Source organism: Ceratotherium simum, chromosome X, assembly GCF_057802395.1.
Source record: "Ceratotherium simum simum isolate JZ-2026a chromosome X, ASM5780239v1, whole genome shotgun sequence".
Classification (NCBI taxonomy): Eukaryota; Metazoa; Chordata; class Mammalia; order Perissodactyla; family Rhinocerotidae; genus Ceratotherium; species Ceratotherium simum.
Window position 1 is genome coordinate 83,500,684 of NC_141940.1, and position 21,866 is coordinate 83,522,549.

The window sequence follows — 21,866 nt, forward strand, 5'->3', positions numbered from 1 at the left end:
AATGGCTGGTGCAACCTAGGAGCAGAGGGCAGCTGAGATCCCAGTCTAGGCAAATAAGCTCCTGGCTGCTGTGAGCACCCATAGTACCACTGTAGCACCAAAGGGGGAAGCATGTCTCAGCAGGATTGTGGGATCTGGTGGCAGTAGCCCTGAGCCCCCGTGTGATCACTCTCTCATCTGGTGGGAGAATCCACAATCGCACCCAGGCCCAAGGAGTGGCTGGCTCAGTCCGAGGGGAGGTTCCATCGACCAAGCACAATGGCTGGTGCAACCTAGGAGCAGGGGGCAGCTGAGATCCCAGTCTGGGTGAACAAGCTCTTGGCTGCCGTGAACACCCATAGTACTGCTGTGGCCCAGTAGCAGGGAGCACAACCCCCCAGGGTCTGGGGGAGCAGGCAGCACTGGCCCTCAGGCCCCCACGTGACTACTTTCCCATTCAGTGGGAGACCCCACAGGGCCACTGTGATCCGAAGAAGTGACCCAGGCTTGGACAGGCAGAGCTGACAGGGATCATGGCTCAGATTACACAGCTCCTGGCCCCCCAACAAGTGGCAGCAGGTGGAACCGGCATCCAGAAACTATCACTATGCACCGGCACAAATCCACTCCATCAAATAGTGTAAAGAAATATATTAATACTCCAGACCAGAAGGAAAAAGACAAACACCCAGAAACCAATCCTGAAGGCATGGAAATCTATGATCTAAATGACAAAGAATTCAAGACAGCCATCATAAGAAAACTCAACAAGGCACAAGAGAATTCTGAAAGACAGTTCAATGAAATGAGGAACCAAATTACTGAACAGAGGGACTTCTTCACAAAAGAGATCAAAACTATAAAGAAAACTCAAACAGAATTGTTAGAGATGAAAAACACAATGGATGAGATAAAGAAAAATCTGAAGTCCTTAAACAACAGGACTGATAATATGGAGGATAGAATTAGCAATCTGGAGGATAGGAACACAGAAATGCTTCAGATGGATGAGGAGAGAGAAACTAGACTAAAAAGAAATGAAGAAATTCTCCGAGAAATATCTGACTCATTTAGGAAATGCAACATAAGGATTATAGGTATTCCAGAGCAAGAAGAGAGGGAAAAAGGAACAGAAAGCTTTTTCAAAGAAATAATAACTGGGAACTTCCCAAACCTGGAGAAGGAACTGGGATTACATGTAAAAGAAGCCAACAGGACTCCTAATTACGTCAACGTAAAAAGACCTTCTCCAAGGAATATATTAGTAAAGCTGGCAAAAGTCAATGATAAAGAAAAAAATATTAATGACAGCAAGGCAGAAGAGAGTAAACTATAAAGGAATCTCTATCCGGCTTTCAGCAGATTTTTCAGCAGAAACCTTATAGGCTAGGAGAGAGCAGAGTGATATATTCAAAATTTTGAAAGACAAAAACTTTCAGCCAAGAATACTATATCCAGCGAAGATATCCTTCAGATATGATGGAGAAATAAAAACTTTCCCAGATAAACAAAAGCTGAGGGAGTTCCTTGCCACAAGACCCCCACCACACACAAGATTAGATCAAGAAAGCCCTCATACCTGAAAGAAAAAAGAAAGAAAGGGTTTACAAAGCCTTGAGCAAGCAGATACATAGGCAGACAAAATCAGAAATTGCAACTCTATCAGAACAGATTAGCAAACCGTGAATTATAACTCTAAAGATAAAGGAAAAGAAAACATCAAAAATAAATATTATCACTTCATTTTAACCACAAATTCACAACACATAATGGAATAAGTTGCGACAACAACAACTTAGAAGGGGACGTAGAAAGGGATGAAACCTGCTTAGACTAAGGGAACAAGAGGCTATCAGGGAATGGACTATCTTATCCATGAGATCTTTTATACAAGCCACACAGTAACCACTAAACAAAAAATCAGAACAAAGACACAAATGACAAATAAAGAGAAAACTGAGAAAGCCATGATAGAGAGCCACCAAACTGAATTAGCAGTCCAAAATATATGGGATGAGAAACAAGGGAAATACATAACAACTGAAAAACAAGAGCTAAAATGGCAGCATTAAGCCCTCATATATCAATAATCACTCTAAATGTAAATAGATTGAATTCCCCAATCAAAAGACACAGCGTGGCTGGATGGATTAAAAAACAAGACCCAACAATTTGCTGCCACCAGGAAACACACCTCAGTTCTAAAGACAAACACAGGCTCAGAGTGAAGGGATGGAAGACAATACTCCACCCTAATGGCAAACAAAAGAAAGCAGGTGTTGCCACACATATCATACAAAGTAGACTTCAAGATAAAAAAGGTAATGAGAGACCAGGAGAGGCAATATATAAGGATAAAAGGGGCATTCCACCAAGAAGACATAACACTTATAAATATATATGCACCCAACACAGGAGCACCAAAGTACATAAAGCAGCTATTAACAAACCTAAGTGGAGATATCGACAACAACACAATAATAGTAGGGGACATTAACACTCCACTTACCTCAATGGATAGATCATCCAGACAGAGAGTCAGTAAGGAAATAGTGGACATAAATGAAAACTAGACCAGATTGACTTAATAGATATATATATATATACAGCACTCCATGCAAAAAGAACAGATTACACATTCTTCTCAAGCTCACATGGAACATTCTCAAGGATAGACCATATGTTTAGAAACAAGGCAAACCTCTATAAATTTGAGAACATTGAAATCATAACAAACATCTTTTCTGACCATAATGCCATGAAACTAGAATTTGACTACAAGAAAAAAGGTGGGAAAGTGACAAAGATGTGGAGACTAAACAACATGCTACTGAACAACCAATGGATCATTGAAGAAATTAAAGGAAAAATCAAAGAATATTTGGCAACAAATGAAAATGAAAATACACCATACAAGCTCATATGGGATACAGCAAAACCAGTCCCGAGAGAGAAATTCATAGCAATACAGGCCCACCTTAAAAAACAAGAAAAATCTCAAATAAGCAATCTTAAACTACATCTATCAGAATTAGAAAAAGAAGGACAAACAAAGCCCAAAGTCAGCAGAAGGAGGGAAATAATAAAAATGAGAGCAGAAATAAATGATGTTAAAACCAAAATAACAGTAGAAAAGATCAATGAAACAAAAAGCTGGTTCTTTGAGAAGATAAAAAAAAATTGACAAACCCTTAGCCAGACTCACCAAGAAAAAAAGAGACAAGGCTCAAGTAAATAAAATTAGAAATGAAAGAGGAGAAATCATGACAGATACCACAGAAATGTAAAGGATTATAAGAGCATACTATGAAAAATTATATTGCAACAAATTGGATAATCTAGAAGAAATGGATAAATTCTTAGACTCATAAAACCTCCCAAAACTGAATCAAGAAGAAATAGACAATCTGAATCGTCCATTCACAAGTAAAGAGATTGAAATTGTAATCAAAAACCTCCCCAAAAATAAAAGTCCAGGACCAGATGGCTTCTCTGGAGAATTTTACCAAACATTCAAAGAAGATTTAATACCTATCCTTCTCAAACTATTCCAAAAAAATAGAGGAAGAAGGAACACTTCCTAACACATTCTACGAGGCCAACATCACCCTGATATCAAAGCCAGACAAGGACAATACAAAGAAGGACAATTACAGGCCAATATCGCTGATGAACATAGATGCAAAAATCCTCAACAAAGTATTGGCAAATGAAATACAGCAATACATTAGAAAGATCATATACCACGATCAAGTGGGGTATATATAAGTGACACAGGGATGGTTCAACATCCGTGAATCAATCAATGTGATACACCACATTAACAAAATGAGGAATAAAAACCACATGATCATCTCAATAGATGCAGAGAAAGTATTTGACATGATCCAACATCCATTTACGATAAAAACTCTCAACAAATTGGGTATAGAAGGAAAATAACTCAAGATGATAAAGGCCATATATGACAAACCCACAGCCAACATCATACTCAATGGGGAAAAACTGAAAGCCATCCCTCTGAGAACAGGAACAAAACAAGTGTGCCTACTCTCACCACTGTTATTAAACATAGTGTTGGAAGTTCTGGCCAGAGGAACTAGGCAAGAAAAAGGAATAAAAGGAATCCAAATAGGCAATGAAGAAGTGAAAACCTCGCTGTTTGCAGATGGCCTGATTTCATATATAGAAGACCCTAAAGAATCCATCAGAAAACTATTAGAAGTAATCAACAACTACAGCAAAGGTTCAGGGTACAAAATCAACTTACAAAAATCAGTTGCATTTCTATACTCTAACGATGAACTAACAGAAAGAGAACTCAAGAATACAATCCCATTTACAATCACAACAAAAGGAATAAAATATCTAGGAGTAAATTTAACCCAGGACGTGAAACACCTATACACTGAAAACTATAAGACATTGTTGAAAGAAATCGATGATGACATAAAGAAATGGAGGGATATTCCATCCACAAGAATTGGAAGAATAAACATAGTTAAAACGTCCATACTACCTAAAGCAATCTACAGATTCATTGCAATCCCAATCAGAATCCCAAGGACATTCTTCATGGAAATAGAACAAAGAATCCTAAAATTCATATGGGGCAACAAAAGACCCCGAATAGTTAAAGCAATCCTGAGAAAAAAGAACAAAAGTGTAGGCATGACAATCCCCAACTTTCAAAACATACTACAAAGTGAGAGTAATCAAAACAGCATGGTACTGGTACAAAAACAGACACACAGATCAACAGAACAGAATTGAAACCCCAGAAATAAAACCTCACATCTACGGGCAGCTAATCTTCGACAAAAGAGCAAAGAACATACAATGGAGAAAGGAAAGTCTCTTCAATAAATGGTGCTGGGAAAACTGGATAGCCACTTGCAAAAGAATGAAAGTAGACCATCTGCTTTCGCCATACACAAAAATTAACTCAAAATGGATTAAAGACCTGAAGGTGAGACCTGAAACTATAAAACTCCTGGAAGAAAATGTAGGCAGTACACTATTCATCATTGGTCATAAAGGGATATTCTCAAATTCCATGTCTACTCGGACAAGGGAAACAAAAGAAAAAATAAACAAGTAGGACTTCATCAGACTAAAGAGCTTCTGCAAGGCAAATGAAACCAGGATCAAAATGAAAAGACAAACCCACCAGCTGGAAGAAAATATTTGCAAACTATATATCCAACAAGGGGTTAATCTCCATAATATATAAAGAACTCACACATCTGAACAACATAAAAACAAATAACCCAATCAAAAAATGGGCAGAGGATATGAACAGACATTTTTCCAAGAAAGATAAACAGATGGCCAGTAGGCATATGAAAAGATGTTCAACATCACTAATCATCAGGGAAATTCAACTCAAAACTACACTAAGATCTCACCTTACACCCATGAGAATGGCTATAATCACCAAGACAAAGAATAACAAATGTTGGAGAGGATGTGGAGAAAAGGGAACCCTCATTCATTGCTGGTGGGAATGCAAACTGGTGCAGCCTCTATGGAAAACAGTATGGAGATACCTCAAAAAATTAAAAATAGAAGTACCTTATGATCCAGCTATCCCACTTCTGGGTATTTACCCACAGGACTTGAAATCAACAATCCAAAGAGGCTTATGCACCCCTATGTTCATTGCAGCATTATTCACTATAGCCAAGATGTGGAAGCAACACAAGTGTCCATCAACAGATGATTGAATAAAGAAGATGTATATACATACAATGGAATACTACTCAGCCGTAAAAAAAGACAAAATTGTCCCATTTGCAACAACATGGATGGACCTGGAAGGTATTATGTTAAGTGAAATAAGCCAGACAGAGAAAGACAAACACTGTATGACCTCTCTCATATGTGGAATATAAACTAACACATGGACAGAGAGATCAGTTTGGTGGTTACTAGGGGGAAGGGAGTTGGGAGGTGGGCACAAGGGGCGAAGGGGTGCATTGATATGGTGACTTACAAATAATGTACAACTGGAATCTCACAATGTTATAAACTATTACGACATTAATAAAAAATAAAAATACAAAAAATAACAAGTGTTGGCCAGGATGTGGGGAAAAGGGAACCCCTTCACACTGTCTGTGGGAATGTAAATTTGTGCAGCCACTATGGAAAACAGTATGGAGGACCCTCAAAAAATTAAAAATAGAACCACCATACAATCCAGCAATTCCACTTCTAGGTATTTATCTGAAGAAGATGAAAATGTTAATTCAAAAAAGATATACTCTGGCCGGCCCTGTGGCTTAGCGGTTAAGTGCGTGCCCTCTGCTGCTGGCGGCCCAGCTTCGTATCCCGGGCGCGCACCACCGCACCGCTTCTCCAGCCATGCTGAGGCTGCGTCCCACATGCAGCAACTGGAAGGATGTGCAGCTGTGACGTGCAACTGTCTACTGGGGCTTTGGGGGAAAAATAAATAAATAAAATTTAAAAAAAAAAGAAATTTCTCTTCAAAAAAAAAAAAAGAAAAGATATACTCACCCCTATGTTCATTGCAGCGTTATTTACAATAGCCAAGATGTGGAAGCAACATAAGTGTCCATCAATAGATGAATGGATAAAGAATATATGGTATACTTATATAACAGAATACTACTCAGCCATCAAAAATAATTAAATATTGTCATTTGTGACAACATGGATGGACCTATAAAGTATGATGCTAAGTGAAATAGTCAGACAGAGAACGACAAATACCATACAATTTCAATTATGTATGGAATCTAGAAAACAAAACAAAACAAACTCATAGATACAGAGACAAACTGGTGGTCACCAGAGTGGAAGGGGTTGGAGGATGGGCAAAGTAGGTGAAGGGGATTAAAAGGTACAAACTTCTAGTTATAAAATAAATAAGTCATGGGGAAGTAATGTACAGCATAGGAAATATAGTCAATAATATTGTAATAATGTTGTATGGTGACAGTTATTAGACTTGTCATGGTGATCATGTCATGATATATATAAATGTTGAATAACTATGTTGTACACCTGAAACTAATATAATATTTTATGTCAACTATACTTCAATTAAATATAAATAAATAAATTAATTATCTTCAATACAAACAGAAAAAAAAGAATCTGCTTTTTCTAAAAATAATTAAACAAGCCACTATATTTTGGTCATTGTGATTGATGTCACCAATAAGCCTGTCTTTTTTGTTAAGAGTTTTTCCCCTCTTGATAATTTCATAATCTTATTCACATGGATTCACAAGTGATCATTAAAGTGACACTGATTTAAATGTGCAGGTTAAAGACAGAGCATATTCCAATCTAATTTGCCTGTCAGAGGAGACCAAGGTATAATCAGAAAAGAATATAATTAAAGTAAGAGTAAACATTTCAAAAAGAAAAAAAGAAAGTAAATTGCTTCTGGTGGTTGTTACTAACAAGTATTGACAAAAAACCATGTGCCAGATCAATAGCTGCATACTAGGTACCAGGGGGTGTGTTAATTTGCTCAAGCAATATAGCCACATCTGGTACAGCACCTGAAATTGGAGTCACCACCTGATTAAGCTTACTATAATCCACTGTCACTCTCAAAGATCTGTCTGACTTTTGCACAGTCCAAATAGACCAGTTGAATGGCGATGTAGTGGGAATCACCACCCCTGCATCCTTCAAGTCCTTAATGGTGGCAATGATCCTTACAATCCCTCCAGGAATGTAGTATCACTTTTGGTTTACTATTCGCCCAGGTAGAGGCACTTCTAGTGGATTCTACTTGGCTTTTCCCACCATAATAGCCCTCACTCCACTACTCGGGAAATCAGTGTGGGTATTCTACCAGCTGCTAAGTATGTCTATCCCAATTACGCATTCTGGAACTGGGAAAATAACCACACAATGGGTTTGGGGACCCACTGGAACTATTGTGAGATGGAGCTGAGCTAAAACCTCATTGATCACCTGACGTCCATAAGACTCTACTTTGACTAGTGGGCCACAGTGATGTTTTTATTCTTCTAGAATTAGTGTCAGTTCAAAGCCAGTATCTAGTAGTCCTCAAATGGTCCAATTATTTCCTTTTCTCCAATGTACAGTTATGCTGGTAAAGGCCATAGACTCCTTTTTAGGGAAGGCTGGGAGAAAGAGTAACAGTGTAAATTTTCAGTAATGTACCAGGGTCCTTTCTCAAGGGGACCTGGCCTCCCCTGCATACAAGAGGTTCTGGGTGTGTTAACTTGTTCAAGTCTGAGAATTGATTGAGAAGCTGACTCTTTTTACGATTCAAGCTTGATCTTTGTTCACTTGACCTAGAACATTTCTGCTTATACAGATCAAGAAAGAATTAGTAGGCTTCCTATGTATTTCACTTCTGGGAACACCATGATCAACTAGCCAACTCCATAGATCTGCACAAGCCATGCTATTCTGATTGTTGCTTTGACTCTGCTGTCCATTATGATAACCATGCTTACCTTGCCTTTGGCAGTTGAGTGTTTTCACTTGGCCTCTGCCGCCCTGGGATCCAATTCCTTCTATTGCATTTAAGTTTCCCAATTCAGTAACTGGAGTTCTCACTGTGATGTCTGGCCTGCAGAGAAAAGCAATCACTGAACTCTTCAAGAATGCAGGGGCTCACATCACAATTTATTTCTCACAGTATTTCTGAAAGGTATGCATTCTGGACCCTCCCAATGTGGATGAGTAGGTCCGCAATGACAAATCCACTCTAACATTCCAATCTTTCTAAGCCTTTGAATCCCTTCCTCTACATTAAACCAAGGCATGTTCGGCATTTCCAATTAACTCTCTGTGAGCCACCTTTTGGTCCATGTTTCATCCAACCAACCAAACAGAGCTATTTCTAACTCCCCAGGCTTCAACATTAAGTGCAGAATCTCTGTTTAGTGAACCCATGTCAATACATTCAGCCTGATCCATCTTTATGCTCCTTCCACCATTATCCCACACACTTTGTATCTATTCCCACACATGTTCCCCTGATTTCTGCCTATAAAAATTAGAAAACTCAAGTAGTTTTTTGAAGTGTACTACATCTCTTCATGGGTCACACAATGTACCTCACCTTTAGAGGTCTTCTGGGACTTGAGTCCAGTTATAGGTTTAGAAGCAAAAATGGGTAGTAGGGGTGGGAAGTGATGAGAATCAGCATTGTCTCGCTTGGTAACTCCCTCAGGGGAGGCCATTACAGTTTCCTCAAGCAATGCGGAGTTAATCTCCTACAAGGAAGGTGGAAAGACCAACACTACTGTAGGTGGAGAAGCTAATACCACTGGGGAATGGGGAAGCTACTACCACTGGTATTGGAGAAGCCACTTCTGCTGGGGGTGAAGAAATCAATTCCACTGAAGGTGGGGAGACTGCTTCCACTGGGGACAGAGACCTATTCCACTGGCAAAGAAGACTCATCAGAATTTAGCAGCTCAATGTCTCCCACGTTTATCAGGGTCTTCCCACATGTCCTCTTCCCAATTTATAGGATCACATTCTTTCCCAGTCAATGCCCTCGTTTTTTTTTTTTTTTTTTTTTTTTTTTTTTTTAAAGATTTTATTTATTTTATTTTTCCCCCCAAAGCCCCAGTGGATAGTTGTGTGTCGTAGCTGCACATCCTTCTAGTTGCTGTATGTGGGACTCGGCCTCAGGATGAACGGAGAAGTGGTGCCTCGATGCGCACCCGGGATCCGAACCCGGGCCGCCAGCATCGCAGCGCGCGCACTTAACCACCAAGCCACAGGGCCGGCCCTGCCCTCGCTTTAATAGTAGATATCCTACTAGCCTTGAAGTTCATTTGGCATTGTAATTCATCCAGTTGTATAATGAGATTCTGCATTTAATTCTCAGTAATTTCAGCCCTGTGGCTACAGGAGATAAAGGTCTCCATCAGGGAACACATAGAAGCTCTTAGGTCATTTATGTAGCACTTGAGCTGAGAATTCAAACGCCTTAGCTCATTCTTTTCTTGCACCACTTTTTCCAGTGACATTAGGAGCAACCAACCAACATCATTATATTCATTAGTTTTCTAAAAATGTTTGAAAGTATCAACAGAGTCATCCAGCACCTTGCTTATTGTAAGTCGTTGATCAGGAGTATCTAATGCAGATATTTTGCATATCTCTGTTGCCAGATCACACCATGGACGATCAGTGCTCTCTTTACTATTAGAAATAGAGTCATTAGCATCTTTAAGTTTAATCAGATTAGAGAGTCAACTCCAGAAACCCTGGAACCAATTCAAGAAAACTCACCCTATAACATTCTTAACATTCTGTTTCTCTAGAACCACTCTTGGTATCACAAATCTGCGTTAGTCAAAGTTATCCAGAGAAAAAGAACCAATAAGGTATAAGAATATATATATTATATTTTTATATATTTATATTTATTTATTATGAGAAATTGGCTCACATGTTTATGGAGGCCGAGAAGTCCCATGATCTGCATTCTTCAAGCTGAGACTCCAGAAAGCCAGTAGTGTAATTCCACCCTGAGTCTGAAGGCCTGAGAACCAGAGGAGTTTATGGTGTAAATCCCAATCTAAGGGCAAGAGGAGACAAATATCTCAGCTGCAGTAGGCAGGCAGGAAGAAAGAGAGGCAAATTCATCTTTCCTCCAACTTTTGTTCTATTAAGGCCCTCAATGGATTGGATGATGCTATCCACATTGGGGAAAGCAATCTACTTTACTGAGTCTACTGCTGGAAATGCTAATATCATTCAACAAGAAAAAAACACCCTCATAGACACTCCCAGAGATAATGTTTAATCTGGGCACCCTGTGGCACAGTGAAGTCGACATAAAATTAACGATCATAGACATTAACTTCACACTTACACAAAAATTAACTCAAAATAGACATTAAATTTAAATGTAAAATGTAAATCCAGAAAACTTTTAGAAGAAAACATAGGAGAAAATCTTCAAAGCCTAGAATACAATGAAGATTTCTTGGAGATGACTTTAAAAGTATAGTCCATACAAGAAAAACTTGATAAATTAGACTTCATCAAAATTGAAAACTTTTGCTTTGTGAAAGGTCTTGTTGACACGATGAAAAGTTAAGCTAGAGAATGGAAGAAAATATTCGCAAACCACTTATCAGATAAAGAATTATTATCTAAACATATTTTAAAACTTTTAAAAGTCAACAGTAAATAAAGTCATAAATCAACATAGTATGTCTCTTCAAATGGGCAAAAGACATATTGAATAAAGAATTGTCACCCAAAATATACAAAGAACTCATAAAACTCAAAAATAAGAAAACAGTTTGATTAAAAAATGGGCCAAAGACCTAACAGACACCTTCGAAGACATACAGACAGCAAATACATACAGATAGCAAATAAGCATATTAAAAGATGCTCCACATTATATGTCATATGATAAATGCAAATTAAAACAACAATGACATACAACTACACACCTATTAGAATGGCCCAAATCAAGAACACTGACAATGCCAAATTCTGACAAGGATGTGGAGCAACAAGAACTCTTATTCATTGCTCATGGCAATGCAAAGTGGTGTAGCCACTTTGTAAACACTTTGGCAGTTTCTTACAAAACTGAACATATGTTTACCATATGATCCAGCAATTCTGCTTCTTGATATTTACCCAAAGGAGATGAAAACATGTCCACACAAAAACCTGTACACAGATGTTTATATCAGCTTTATTAATAATTGCCAAAACTTGCAAGCAACCAAGATGTTCTTCAGTAGGTGAATGGATAAATAAACTGTGTTATATCCAGACAATGGAATATTATTCACCACTAAAAGAGATGAGCTATGAAGCCATAAAAGACATTGGCTACAAGAAGCCAATATAAAAAGGGTACATACTGTATAATTCCAAATATATGACATTCTGCAAAAGGCAAATCTATGGAGAGAATAAAAAAAAAATCAGTGGAGGAGGAGACAGATGAGTAAGCAGAGCACAGAGGATTGTTAAGGCAGTGAAAGTATTCTGTATGATGTTAGGACAATGGATATATGTCATTATACATTTATCCAAATCTACAGAATGTACAACACCAAGAGTGAACCCTAAGGTAAAGTATGGATTTTGAGTGATTATGATATGTCATTGTAGGTTTATCCTTGGTGAAAAATGTACCATTCTGGTGAATGATGTTGATAATGTGGGAAGATATACAAGTGTGGGGATGGGGGTACATGAGAAATCTGTATCTTCCCCTCAATTTTTTTATAAACTGAAAACTGCTATAAAAAATAAAGTCTTAAAAGGAAGCCTCCAGGAGGACCCAGTCATAGGGGAGCTCCCATGTTTTTGTGAGTTTTAACTCCAGGAGCATGACCAGGTTCTCACTGTAAATACTGGTGAAAAATCCCCTTGTCCTTCTGGCAGAAGGAGGGGAAAAGGAACCCTTTTGAAATATGCCAAAGTGCTCTGTTCTTCTTAACAAGGACTGCCCTCAGAGAAACTAATTAATCAGAACCTAATCTTTTGGGGTTCTATCAGAGCCTAACTGACCAATTTGAGGGGAAATACCTAACTACAGACAGCTCTAGCCTTCCATGTAGAAGAAGGGAAATATCGAACTCCACTCTACTCTAGACTTCCACGTGGGAGAAGGAATATACCCAACTCTAGCCCACTCTAGCCATCCTGTACCACATAATAGGGGATAAAAATACTGAGAAACACTTGTAAAGTTCACAGTGCAGAGGCATAGCCTCACTAAAAGGCTGAAACCTAATCATAGGACTTTCGAACACTTTCCCTCTGCACACTTTACCACCACATTACTAAAGGTCTATTTACAGAAGTTCCTTTTACCAGGTACATCATGATCAGCTATCAATAAAAAAATTACACGGCAAACACAGTTTGAAGAGACAGACCAAGTATCAGAACCAGACATGGCAGAGGTATTGGAATTATCAGAATGAGAATTTAAAACAACTATGGTTAATATGCTAAGGGTTCTAATGGATGAAGTAGGCAGCATGCAGGAAAAGATGGGCAATGATAAGCAGAGAGATAGAAATCCTAAGAAAGAACCAAAAAGAAATGCCAGAGATCAAAAACTTTGTAACAGAAAAGAAAAATGTCTTTGATGGGTTTATTAGTAGACTGGACATAGGAAAGAATTTCTGAGCTTGAGGATATATCAATATGAATTTTGAAACCTGAAAAGCAAAAAGAATAAAAACTGAAAAAAACAACAAAATATTCAAGGACTGTGGGACAACTACAAGAGGTATAACATAGACACAATTAGAATACCAAAATGAGAAGAAAGAGAGAAAGGAACAAAAGAAATATTTGAAACAATAATGAATAATAAAACAGATTGGCTAGTATTTAAATATGTACGTTTTCTAATAAAAATATTTTTTATATTTATATACATATCCTTACCACATGACTTTGTGATTGTGCTCCTAGGCATTTACACCAAAATGAAAACTTATATTTATACAAATGTCCTCACACAATTGTTTATTGTATCTTTATTTATAATATCCAAAAATTGGAAACAAGCAAAATATCGCTCAATAGGTGAATGGTTAAACAAATAGTAGTACATATGTACCATGGAATACTACTCAGCAATAAAAAGGAACAAACAATTGAAATAAGCAGCAACTTAGATCAATCTCAAACTATTATGCTGAATGAAAAAAAGCCAGTCCCCAAAAATCACTTACTGTATAATTCCATTTATATAGCATTCTTAAAATAACAAAATATAGAGATGGCAGACAGATTAGTGGCCACCAGGGGTTAGGGATTATGGTGGTGTTAGGAGTATGTGACGGTAATGAGGTAGCACAAGGGAAGTCTTCTGAGGTGATAGACTATCTCTGTATCTTGATCATGATGGCAGTTATACAAATCTGCACAAGTGATAAAATGACATAGAACTAAACACATACATTGTACCAATGTTGTTTTCCTGGTTTGATAATGTACTATAGTCATTTAAGATGTGACCTGTGTTAGTCAGGGTTTTCCAGAGAAACAGAACCGACAGGAGATAGATAGATAGATGATAGGTAGATAATAGATAGATAGATAGATAGATAGATAGATAGATAGATAAAGATCTATATATCTCTATCCCCATATCGACAGATGGAGGGTGAGGGTGGAGAAGAGAGAGAGAGAGAGAAAGAGAGAGAGAGAGAGAGAGAGAGAGAGAGAGAAAGATTTATTATAATGAGTTAACTCATGTAATTATGGAGACTGAGAAGTTCTGTGATCAGCGCTCTGCATTTTGGAGGCCCAGGAAAGCTGGTGGGGAGGTTCCAGTCTGAGTCCAAAAGCCTGAGAACCAGGAGAGACAATGGTGTACATCCCATTCTGAGTCTGAATGTCTGAGAACCAAGGGAGCTGCTGGCATAAGTCCCAGGGTGAATTCAGGAGATGACCAATGTTCCAGCTCAAATATGACCTTTGGGGGGAAACTAGGTGAAGTGTATGTAGGCTTCTCTGTACTATTTTTGCAACTTCCTGTGAATCCATAATTATTTTCAAATAATTTTTTTTTTAAAAGCAGTGCTAAACACTGGGATTTTCTCTCCTTTTTTCCTATCACCTAATAGTGCCTGGCACCTAGTAGTATCTGATAACGTTTGTTGAATGAAGTAAGAAGTTTTAATTTTCATATATCTGTTCTTTACTAAAATATGGAAACACAAATGATTAATAAATGCAGTTTGGCAGCCAAAATCTTTAAAAATATGGGGAATATAGGAACATATTGAAAATGATAAAAGAATTTAGGGAACCACTATATTATATTGACACCTGCATCCCTCATCTCCACCACTACACAAACATACACCCTGCCATCTCCAAATTAGGAGGGTATATTTGAGAGGTTTCAGGAAAAACAATTGGATAAAGTATATGTAGCTAGACAGAGTATGGTGACAAATGAATGTGATAACAGACAATAGATAACTATCCTTGTAGACAAGGGAACTTAAGAGGTAGAATCACTGGAAGAAGAAAGCAAACCTTGTCACAGGGAAACTTGAGTACAGAGTAAAGTGTCTGTCATGAAAAAACAAGATAAGAATCTCTCCAGTATTGGAACCGGGGAAAGGATGGGTTCTGTTCATAAGAAGCAAGCAGAGAGTGACGTAACAAAGATGGCAGAGTAGGAGACCCCAGTCTCCATCCCTCCCCAAAGAACAACAATTAGACAGCTATTCATGAATAAATATAGCTCTGGGAGATCTAAGGAGTCCACTTAAGAAGCTTCAGCAACACAGTGGAGCAAAACATTTGTGAAAATAACCACAGAAGAAGGTAGGAAGACCAATTTCATTTTGCCTGTATCATCCCATCCCCTAGGTCGGTACTGCTTAGTGCCAAGAGGGAACTCCATGGCCTGACAAAGTTCTCTCCAAGAAAATGAGAATGGGATTAGTGACCAGCTTCCCCAGCCTTTTGGTACACTTCAGGAAGGACCTGCTGTGGTTCCATCCCACCCGGAGACTATATAGCTGAGATATCTAGAGATGGTTAGGAACAGAGGAGGGTAGGGGCTACCAATATCAGCCACGTGGTGGAAGCAGCCATAGTTCAGAGTGGCCTACTCTGTAGAGGACTCCTGTATCCTTCACTGCTGACCACCTCAATAACCCTTGAGGACACTGTGAACCCCCTTGACCATGCAGCTCTCATCACTGAGGACCTTGTCCCCCTGCAGATTTTGACACTGAGGGCCCCACAAATTTTCACATTTCCAGTCTTCAGCTGAAGAGTTCCTTGGTGCCACCTCCCCACACTCCAATGGAGCCACTCCAGCCAGTGCTGCTGTAAATGCCCTGGCCCGTGACCTGTGCTAGCAGCCAGCTCTGGGTTCTGCAGCTGTGCATGTGCACAACCCCAGCCTAGGACACCATGGTCAACCTCTCTACCACTGTGCATGCACCTGTGGCTAACCCCTGCAGCTGCACAAGTGCACATCAACAGCCAAGGCCTGCACAGCTTCTCCTGTGCCAACAGTTGGCCCTGATGCTTTCTGCTGGCCTCAGCCCTCACCATTATGTGTATGTTTACAGCCAGCTCTTGCCATCATGCAGGCACTTGCAGTAGGCTCTTGCAGCTGAGCATGTGCACACCACCTGCTCTGGCTTCCAAAACCACCTACCCTGGTCCCTAGCAACTGGACCTGGAGGCACCACTGAGCACCCCAACAGACCTTACAGTCACTGCAGACCACCTGCAGTTGTCGGCAAGCACCTTGCAGTTTTCAAAGTTATGGACTCCAGCTACCTGAGCTGACAAGACACCACACCCTCTGGACTTGGAGATGCCACACATCCCTCCAGTTGGTGCCTCACACCTCTAGACCTGGGGTCACAGCATGCACCAGCATCCTCCCACCTGTAGACGAAGGTCTTTCCTTACCAAAGTCAGTCAATAAAGTTTGGAAGAGGTGACCTCTTCTTCAAACGTGCAGACAACTACACAAGGCTACAGAGATCCTGAAGAAACAGGGAAACATGACACTGACAAGGAAACACAGTAAACTTCCAGTACCTGACCCCAAAGGAATAGAGATATACGAATCGTCTGACAAAGAATTGCAAATAATTGTTTTAAAGCTGCTCAGAGAGCTACAGAGAACACATATAAACAACTTAACAAAATCAGGAAAATAATACAAGAACAAACTGAGAAGTTCAGCAAAGAGATAGAAATTATAAAAAAGAACCAAACAGAAATTTTGGAGCTGAAGAATGCAATAATTGAATGGAAGAATTCAATAAAGTGTCAACATCAAATTCAACCAAGCAGAAGAAAGACTCAGTAAAATATAAAAGAGATCATTTGAAATTATCCAGTCAGAAAAGAAAAAAGATTGAAAAGGAATAAAGAAAGTCTACAGAATGTATGGGACTCATTAAAAGAAAAAAAATCTATGCATCATTAGAGTCTTATAAGGACAAGAAAGGAAGAGGGGCAGAATGTTTATTTAAAGAAATAATGGCTGAGAACATCCAAAATCTGGGGAGAGATTAAGACATCCAACTTTATGAACTTCATAGGTCTCAAAACAAATTAAAGCCAAAGAAATCTCCAAGATATATTATAATAAAACTGTCAAAAACCAAAGACAAAGAAAGAATCTCGAAAGCAGCAAGAGAAAAGAAGCTTGCTAATTACAAGGAACATCCTTTAAGACTATGAGCAGATTTCTCAGCAAAAATCTTACAGGCCAGGAGAGAGTGGGATGATATGTATGTTCAAAGTGCTGAAAGAAAAAAAAAAACTGCCAACCAAGGCTACTTTATACAGCAATGTAAATTGTATTCTACATAGTATTGGAAGTCCGAGCTAGAGCAATTGGGCAAAAAAAAGAAATAAAAGACATCCAAATTGGAAATAAAGAAGTCAAATTGTTTCTGTTTGCAGATGCCATGATCTTATAAGTAGAAAACAGTAAAGACTTTTCAAAACAAACATTAAAACTAATAAAGGTACAACGTAAAGTTTCAACATACAAAAAAATCAGTTGCAGTTTTATACGCTAACAAGGAACAGTCCAAAAAAGACATTAAGAAAACAACTCCATAGATGTGTGGGTTTATTTCTGGGCTTTCGATTCTATTCCATTGATCTGTGTGTCTCTTTTTGTGCCAGTACCATGCTGTTTTGGTTACAATAGCTTTGTAGTATATTTTGAAATCAGGGAGTGTGATACCTCCAGCTTTGTTCTTTGTTCTCAGGATTCCTTTACCTATGCGGGGTCTTTTGTTATTCCCTATAAATTTTAGGATTCTTTGTTCTATTTCTTTGAAAAATGTTGTTGGAACTTCGATGGAGATTGCATTGAATCTATAGATGGCTTTAGGAAGTATGGACATCATAACTGTGTTAATTATTCCAATCCAAGAGCACGGAATATCTTTCCATTTCTTTGTGTCTTATTCAATTTCTTTCAGCAATGTTTTATAGTATTCCGTATACAGCTCTTTCACCTCTTTGGTTAAGTTTATTCCTAGGTATTTTATTCTTTTTGTTGCAATTGTAAGTGGGATGGTATTCTTATTTCTGTTTCTGCTACTTCGTTGTTAGTGTATAGAAATGCAACTGATTTTTGTATGTTGTTTGTATCCTGCAACATTACCATATTCGTTTATTACTTCTAAAAGTTTTCTGGTGGATTCTTTAGGGTTTTCTATATGTAAAATCATGTCATCTGCAAATAGTGACAGTTTCACTTCTTCCTTTCCAATTTGGATCCCTTTTATTTCTTTCTCTTGCATGATTCCTCTGGCTAGGACTTCCAGTACTATGTTAAACAGGAGTGGTGACAGTGGGCATCCTGGTCTGGTTCCTGTTCTTAGAGTGATAGCTTTCAGTTTTTCACCATTGAGGATGATATTAGCAGTGGGTTTGTCATGTATGGCATTTATTATGTTGAGGAACTTTCCTTCTATACCCATTTTATTCAGAGTTTTTATCATAAATGGATGCTGGATCTTGTCAAATGCTTTCTCTGCATCTATTGAGATGATCATGTGATTTTTATTCTTAATTTTATTAATGTGTTGTATTACGTTGATTGATTTGTGAATGTTGAACCATCCCTGCATACCTGGAATAAATCCCACGTGATCATGGTGTATAAACTTTTTAACGTATTGTGGTATGCGGTTTGCTAGTATTTTGTTGAGGATTTTTGCATCGATGTTCATCAGTGATATTGGCCTGTAATTTTCTTTTATTGTGTTGTTCTTGTCTGGTTTTGGTATCAGCTTCGTAGAATGAGTTAGGGAGCTTACCCCCCTCTTCAAATTTTTGGAAGAGTTTGAGATGGATAGGTATTAAGTCTTATTTGAATGTTTGGTAGAATTCCCCAGGGAAGCCGTCTGGTCCTGGACTTTTATTTTGGGGGAGGTTTTTGATTACTGTTTCAATCGCCATTCTGGTGTTTGGTCTATTCAAATTCTCTATTTCTTCTTGATCCAGTATTGGAAAATTGTATGATTGTAAGAATTTATCCATTTCTTCCAGATTGTCGAATTGGTTGGCATATAGCTTTTCATAGTATTCTCTTATAATCTTTTGTATTTCTGAGGCATCTGTTGTAATTTCTCCTCTTTCATTTCTGATTTTACTTATTTGTGCCTTCTCTCTTTTTTTCTTGCGGAGTCTAGCTAAAGGTTTGATAATTTTGTTGATCTTTTCAAAGAACCAGCTCTTGATTTTATTAATTTTTTCTTCTGTTCTTTTTTGGTCTCTATTTCATTCATTTCTGCTCTGATTTTTATTATTTCCCTTCTTCTACTGATTTTGGGCTTTGTTTGTTATTCTTTTTCCAGTTCCTTTAGGTGCGTTGTTAGATTGCTTATTTGAGATTTTTCTTGTTTGTTGAGATAGGCCTGTATTGCTATAAACTTCCCTCTTACAACCGCTTTTGCTGTATCCCATAAATTCTGACATGTCTTATTTTCATTTTCATTTGTCGCCAGGTATTTTTTGATTTCTTCTTCGATTTCTTCATAGACCCAGTCATTGTTCAGTAGCATTTTTTTTAATCTCCATGCATTTGTGGCTTTTCTGATTTTCTTCCTATTGTTGATTTCCAGTTTCATACCGTTCTGGTCAGAAAAGATGCTTGGTATTATTTCAATCTTCTTAAATTTATGGAGACTTGTTTTGTGGCCTAATACGTGATCAATCCTGGAGAATGTTCCATGTGCATTTGAAAAGAACATGTATTCTTCGGTTTTTGGATGGAATGCTCTGTATATATCTACTAGGTCCACCTGTTCTAGTGTGTCATTTAAGGCCAATGTTTCCTTATTGATCTTCTGTTTGGATGATCTATCCGTTGGTGTATGTGGAGTGTTAAAAGTCCCCTACTATTATTGTGTTACTGTCTATTTCTGTTTTTATGTCTGTTAATAATTGATTTATATATTTAGGTGCACCTACATTAGGTGCGTAGATATTTACAAGTGTTATATCCTCTTGTTGGATTGTTCCCTTGATCATTATGTAATGCCCTTCTTTGTCTCCTTTTACAGTTTTTGTTTTAAAGTCTATTTTGTCTGATATGAGTACTGCTACTCCAGCTTACTTTTCATTGGCATTTGCATGGAGTATCTTTTTCCATCCCTTCAATTTCACTTTGTGAGTGTTTTTAGATCTGAAGTGTGTCTCTTGTATGCAGCATATATATGGGTCTTGTTTTTTTATCCAATCAGCCACCCTATGCCTTTTAATTGGAGCATTTAGTGCATTGACGTTTAAAGTAGCTATTGATAAGTATGTATTTACTGCCATTGTTAACTTTTTTTCTCAGTGTTTGAATAGTCCTTCTCTGTTCCTTTCTTCTTCTATACAGAATTGATGGTCTCTTTATTTTGACCTCTGTCTGAAAGCTCTACTCTTTAACTCCACTCCTCCTTCCTTTTATGTTTTTGATATCATATCTAACCTCTTTTTTTTTGCATTTGTATCCATTACCCTCGTATCATGGAAAGAGATAATTTTTCCTATTTGTGGTTTTCTCTTTTCCCCTCAAATCAGTCCTTTTAACATTTCTTGTAGCACTGGTTTCTTGGTGACAAACTCCTTTAATTTTTGCTTGTCTGGGAAATTTTTGATCTCTCCTTCCATTTTGAATGATAACCTTGCTGGGTAGAGTATTCTTGGCTATAAGTTTTTTCCTCTTAGCACTTTCAATATATCGTGCCACTCTGTTCTAGCCTGTAAGGTTTCTTCTGAGATGTCAGCTGATAGCCTAATGGGGTTTCCTTTGTATTTAACTTGACATTCTCTTGCGGCTTTTAGGATACTCTCTTTATCTTTAATTTTGGACGTTTTGATTATGATGTGTCTTGGTGTGGGCCTCTTTGGGTTTATCTTGTTTGGGGCTCTGTGTGCTTCCTGTACCTGGATGTCTGTTTCCTTCCTTAAGTTAGGGAATTTTTCATCTATTATTTCTTGAAATAGATTCTCTGCCACTTTGTCTCACTCTTCTCTTTCCGGGACGCATATAACACGGATGTTAGTGAGCTTGATGTTGTCCCAGAGGTCCCTTAGACTGTCCTCACTCTTTTTAATTCTTTTCTCTTTTGCCTGTTCAGGTTGGATAATTTGTTCTAGTCTTTCGTCCAGCTCACAGATCCTTTCTTCTGTAGCCTCTACTCTGCTTTTGAGTCCCTCTAGTGAATTTTTCACTTCCAGTATTGTTTTCTTCATTTCTGATTGGTTCTTTTTTATATCTTCCATTTTTTTGTTGACATTCTCACTGAGTTCATCTATTCTTCTCCCCAGATCAGTGAGCATCCTTAACACTCTTTGTTTGAACTCTCTGTCGAGTAAGTTACCCATTTCTGTTTCACTTAGTTCCTTTTCTGGGGTTTTGTCCTGTTCCCTTACTTGGAATATATTCCTTTCCCTCCTCATTTTTCCTCTTTCCCTGTGCTTGTGTCTACGTATTAGGTAGGTCAGCTCTGTCTCCTACTCTTGGATAAGTGACTTTATGTAAGTGATGCTTTACGAGGCCTTCAGTGTGCTTCCCTCAATTCTCAATGTTCCAGGGGTGACACCCATATGGGCTACATGTGTCCTTCTGTTGTGGCCTATTTACTCTCGCTGTAGGCACCCAGGGAGGCTGAATTATTCTCCTGGCCAGCTGTTGTAATGCTCAGCTGCTTCTAGTTATTGTGTGCCCTTCAGTCTCTTTATCAGATGTGGGGAGCCCCAGCTCAGTTGGCTGCAAGATCTAATACCACATTTGTGTTGCAGTATTTCTCTTAAGTGACTAGACCCCCAGTGTGGCAGGTTGTTAGGCTCAGGGTCTTACAATTGCTATAAGCCTCCAGCCTTTATGTCTCTTTTCAGCTCTCTGAGGATTGCAG

General features: G+C 38.3%; 1 protein-coding gene across 1 annotated transcript in view; it reads right to left on the bottom strand.

Moving 5' to 3' along the window:
• Positions 1-21,866, bottom strand: part of LOC147911913 (uncharacterized) — a 129,369-nt gene that overhangs the window by 81,976 nt on the left and 25,527 nt on the right. Inside the window, exons 2-3 of the mRNA XM_087426595.1 lie at positions 10,403-10,495; positions 8,448-8,563 (exon numbers count right to left, since the gene is read on the bottom strand). Of these exons, the coding sequence (XP_087282721.1) occupies positions 8,448-8,563; positions 10,403-10,495 (209 nt within the window). The remainder of the gene's footprint in view (positions 1-8,447; positions 8,564-10,402; positions 10,496-21,866) is intronic.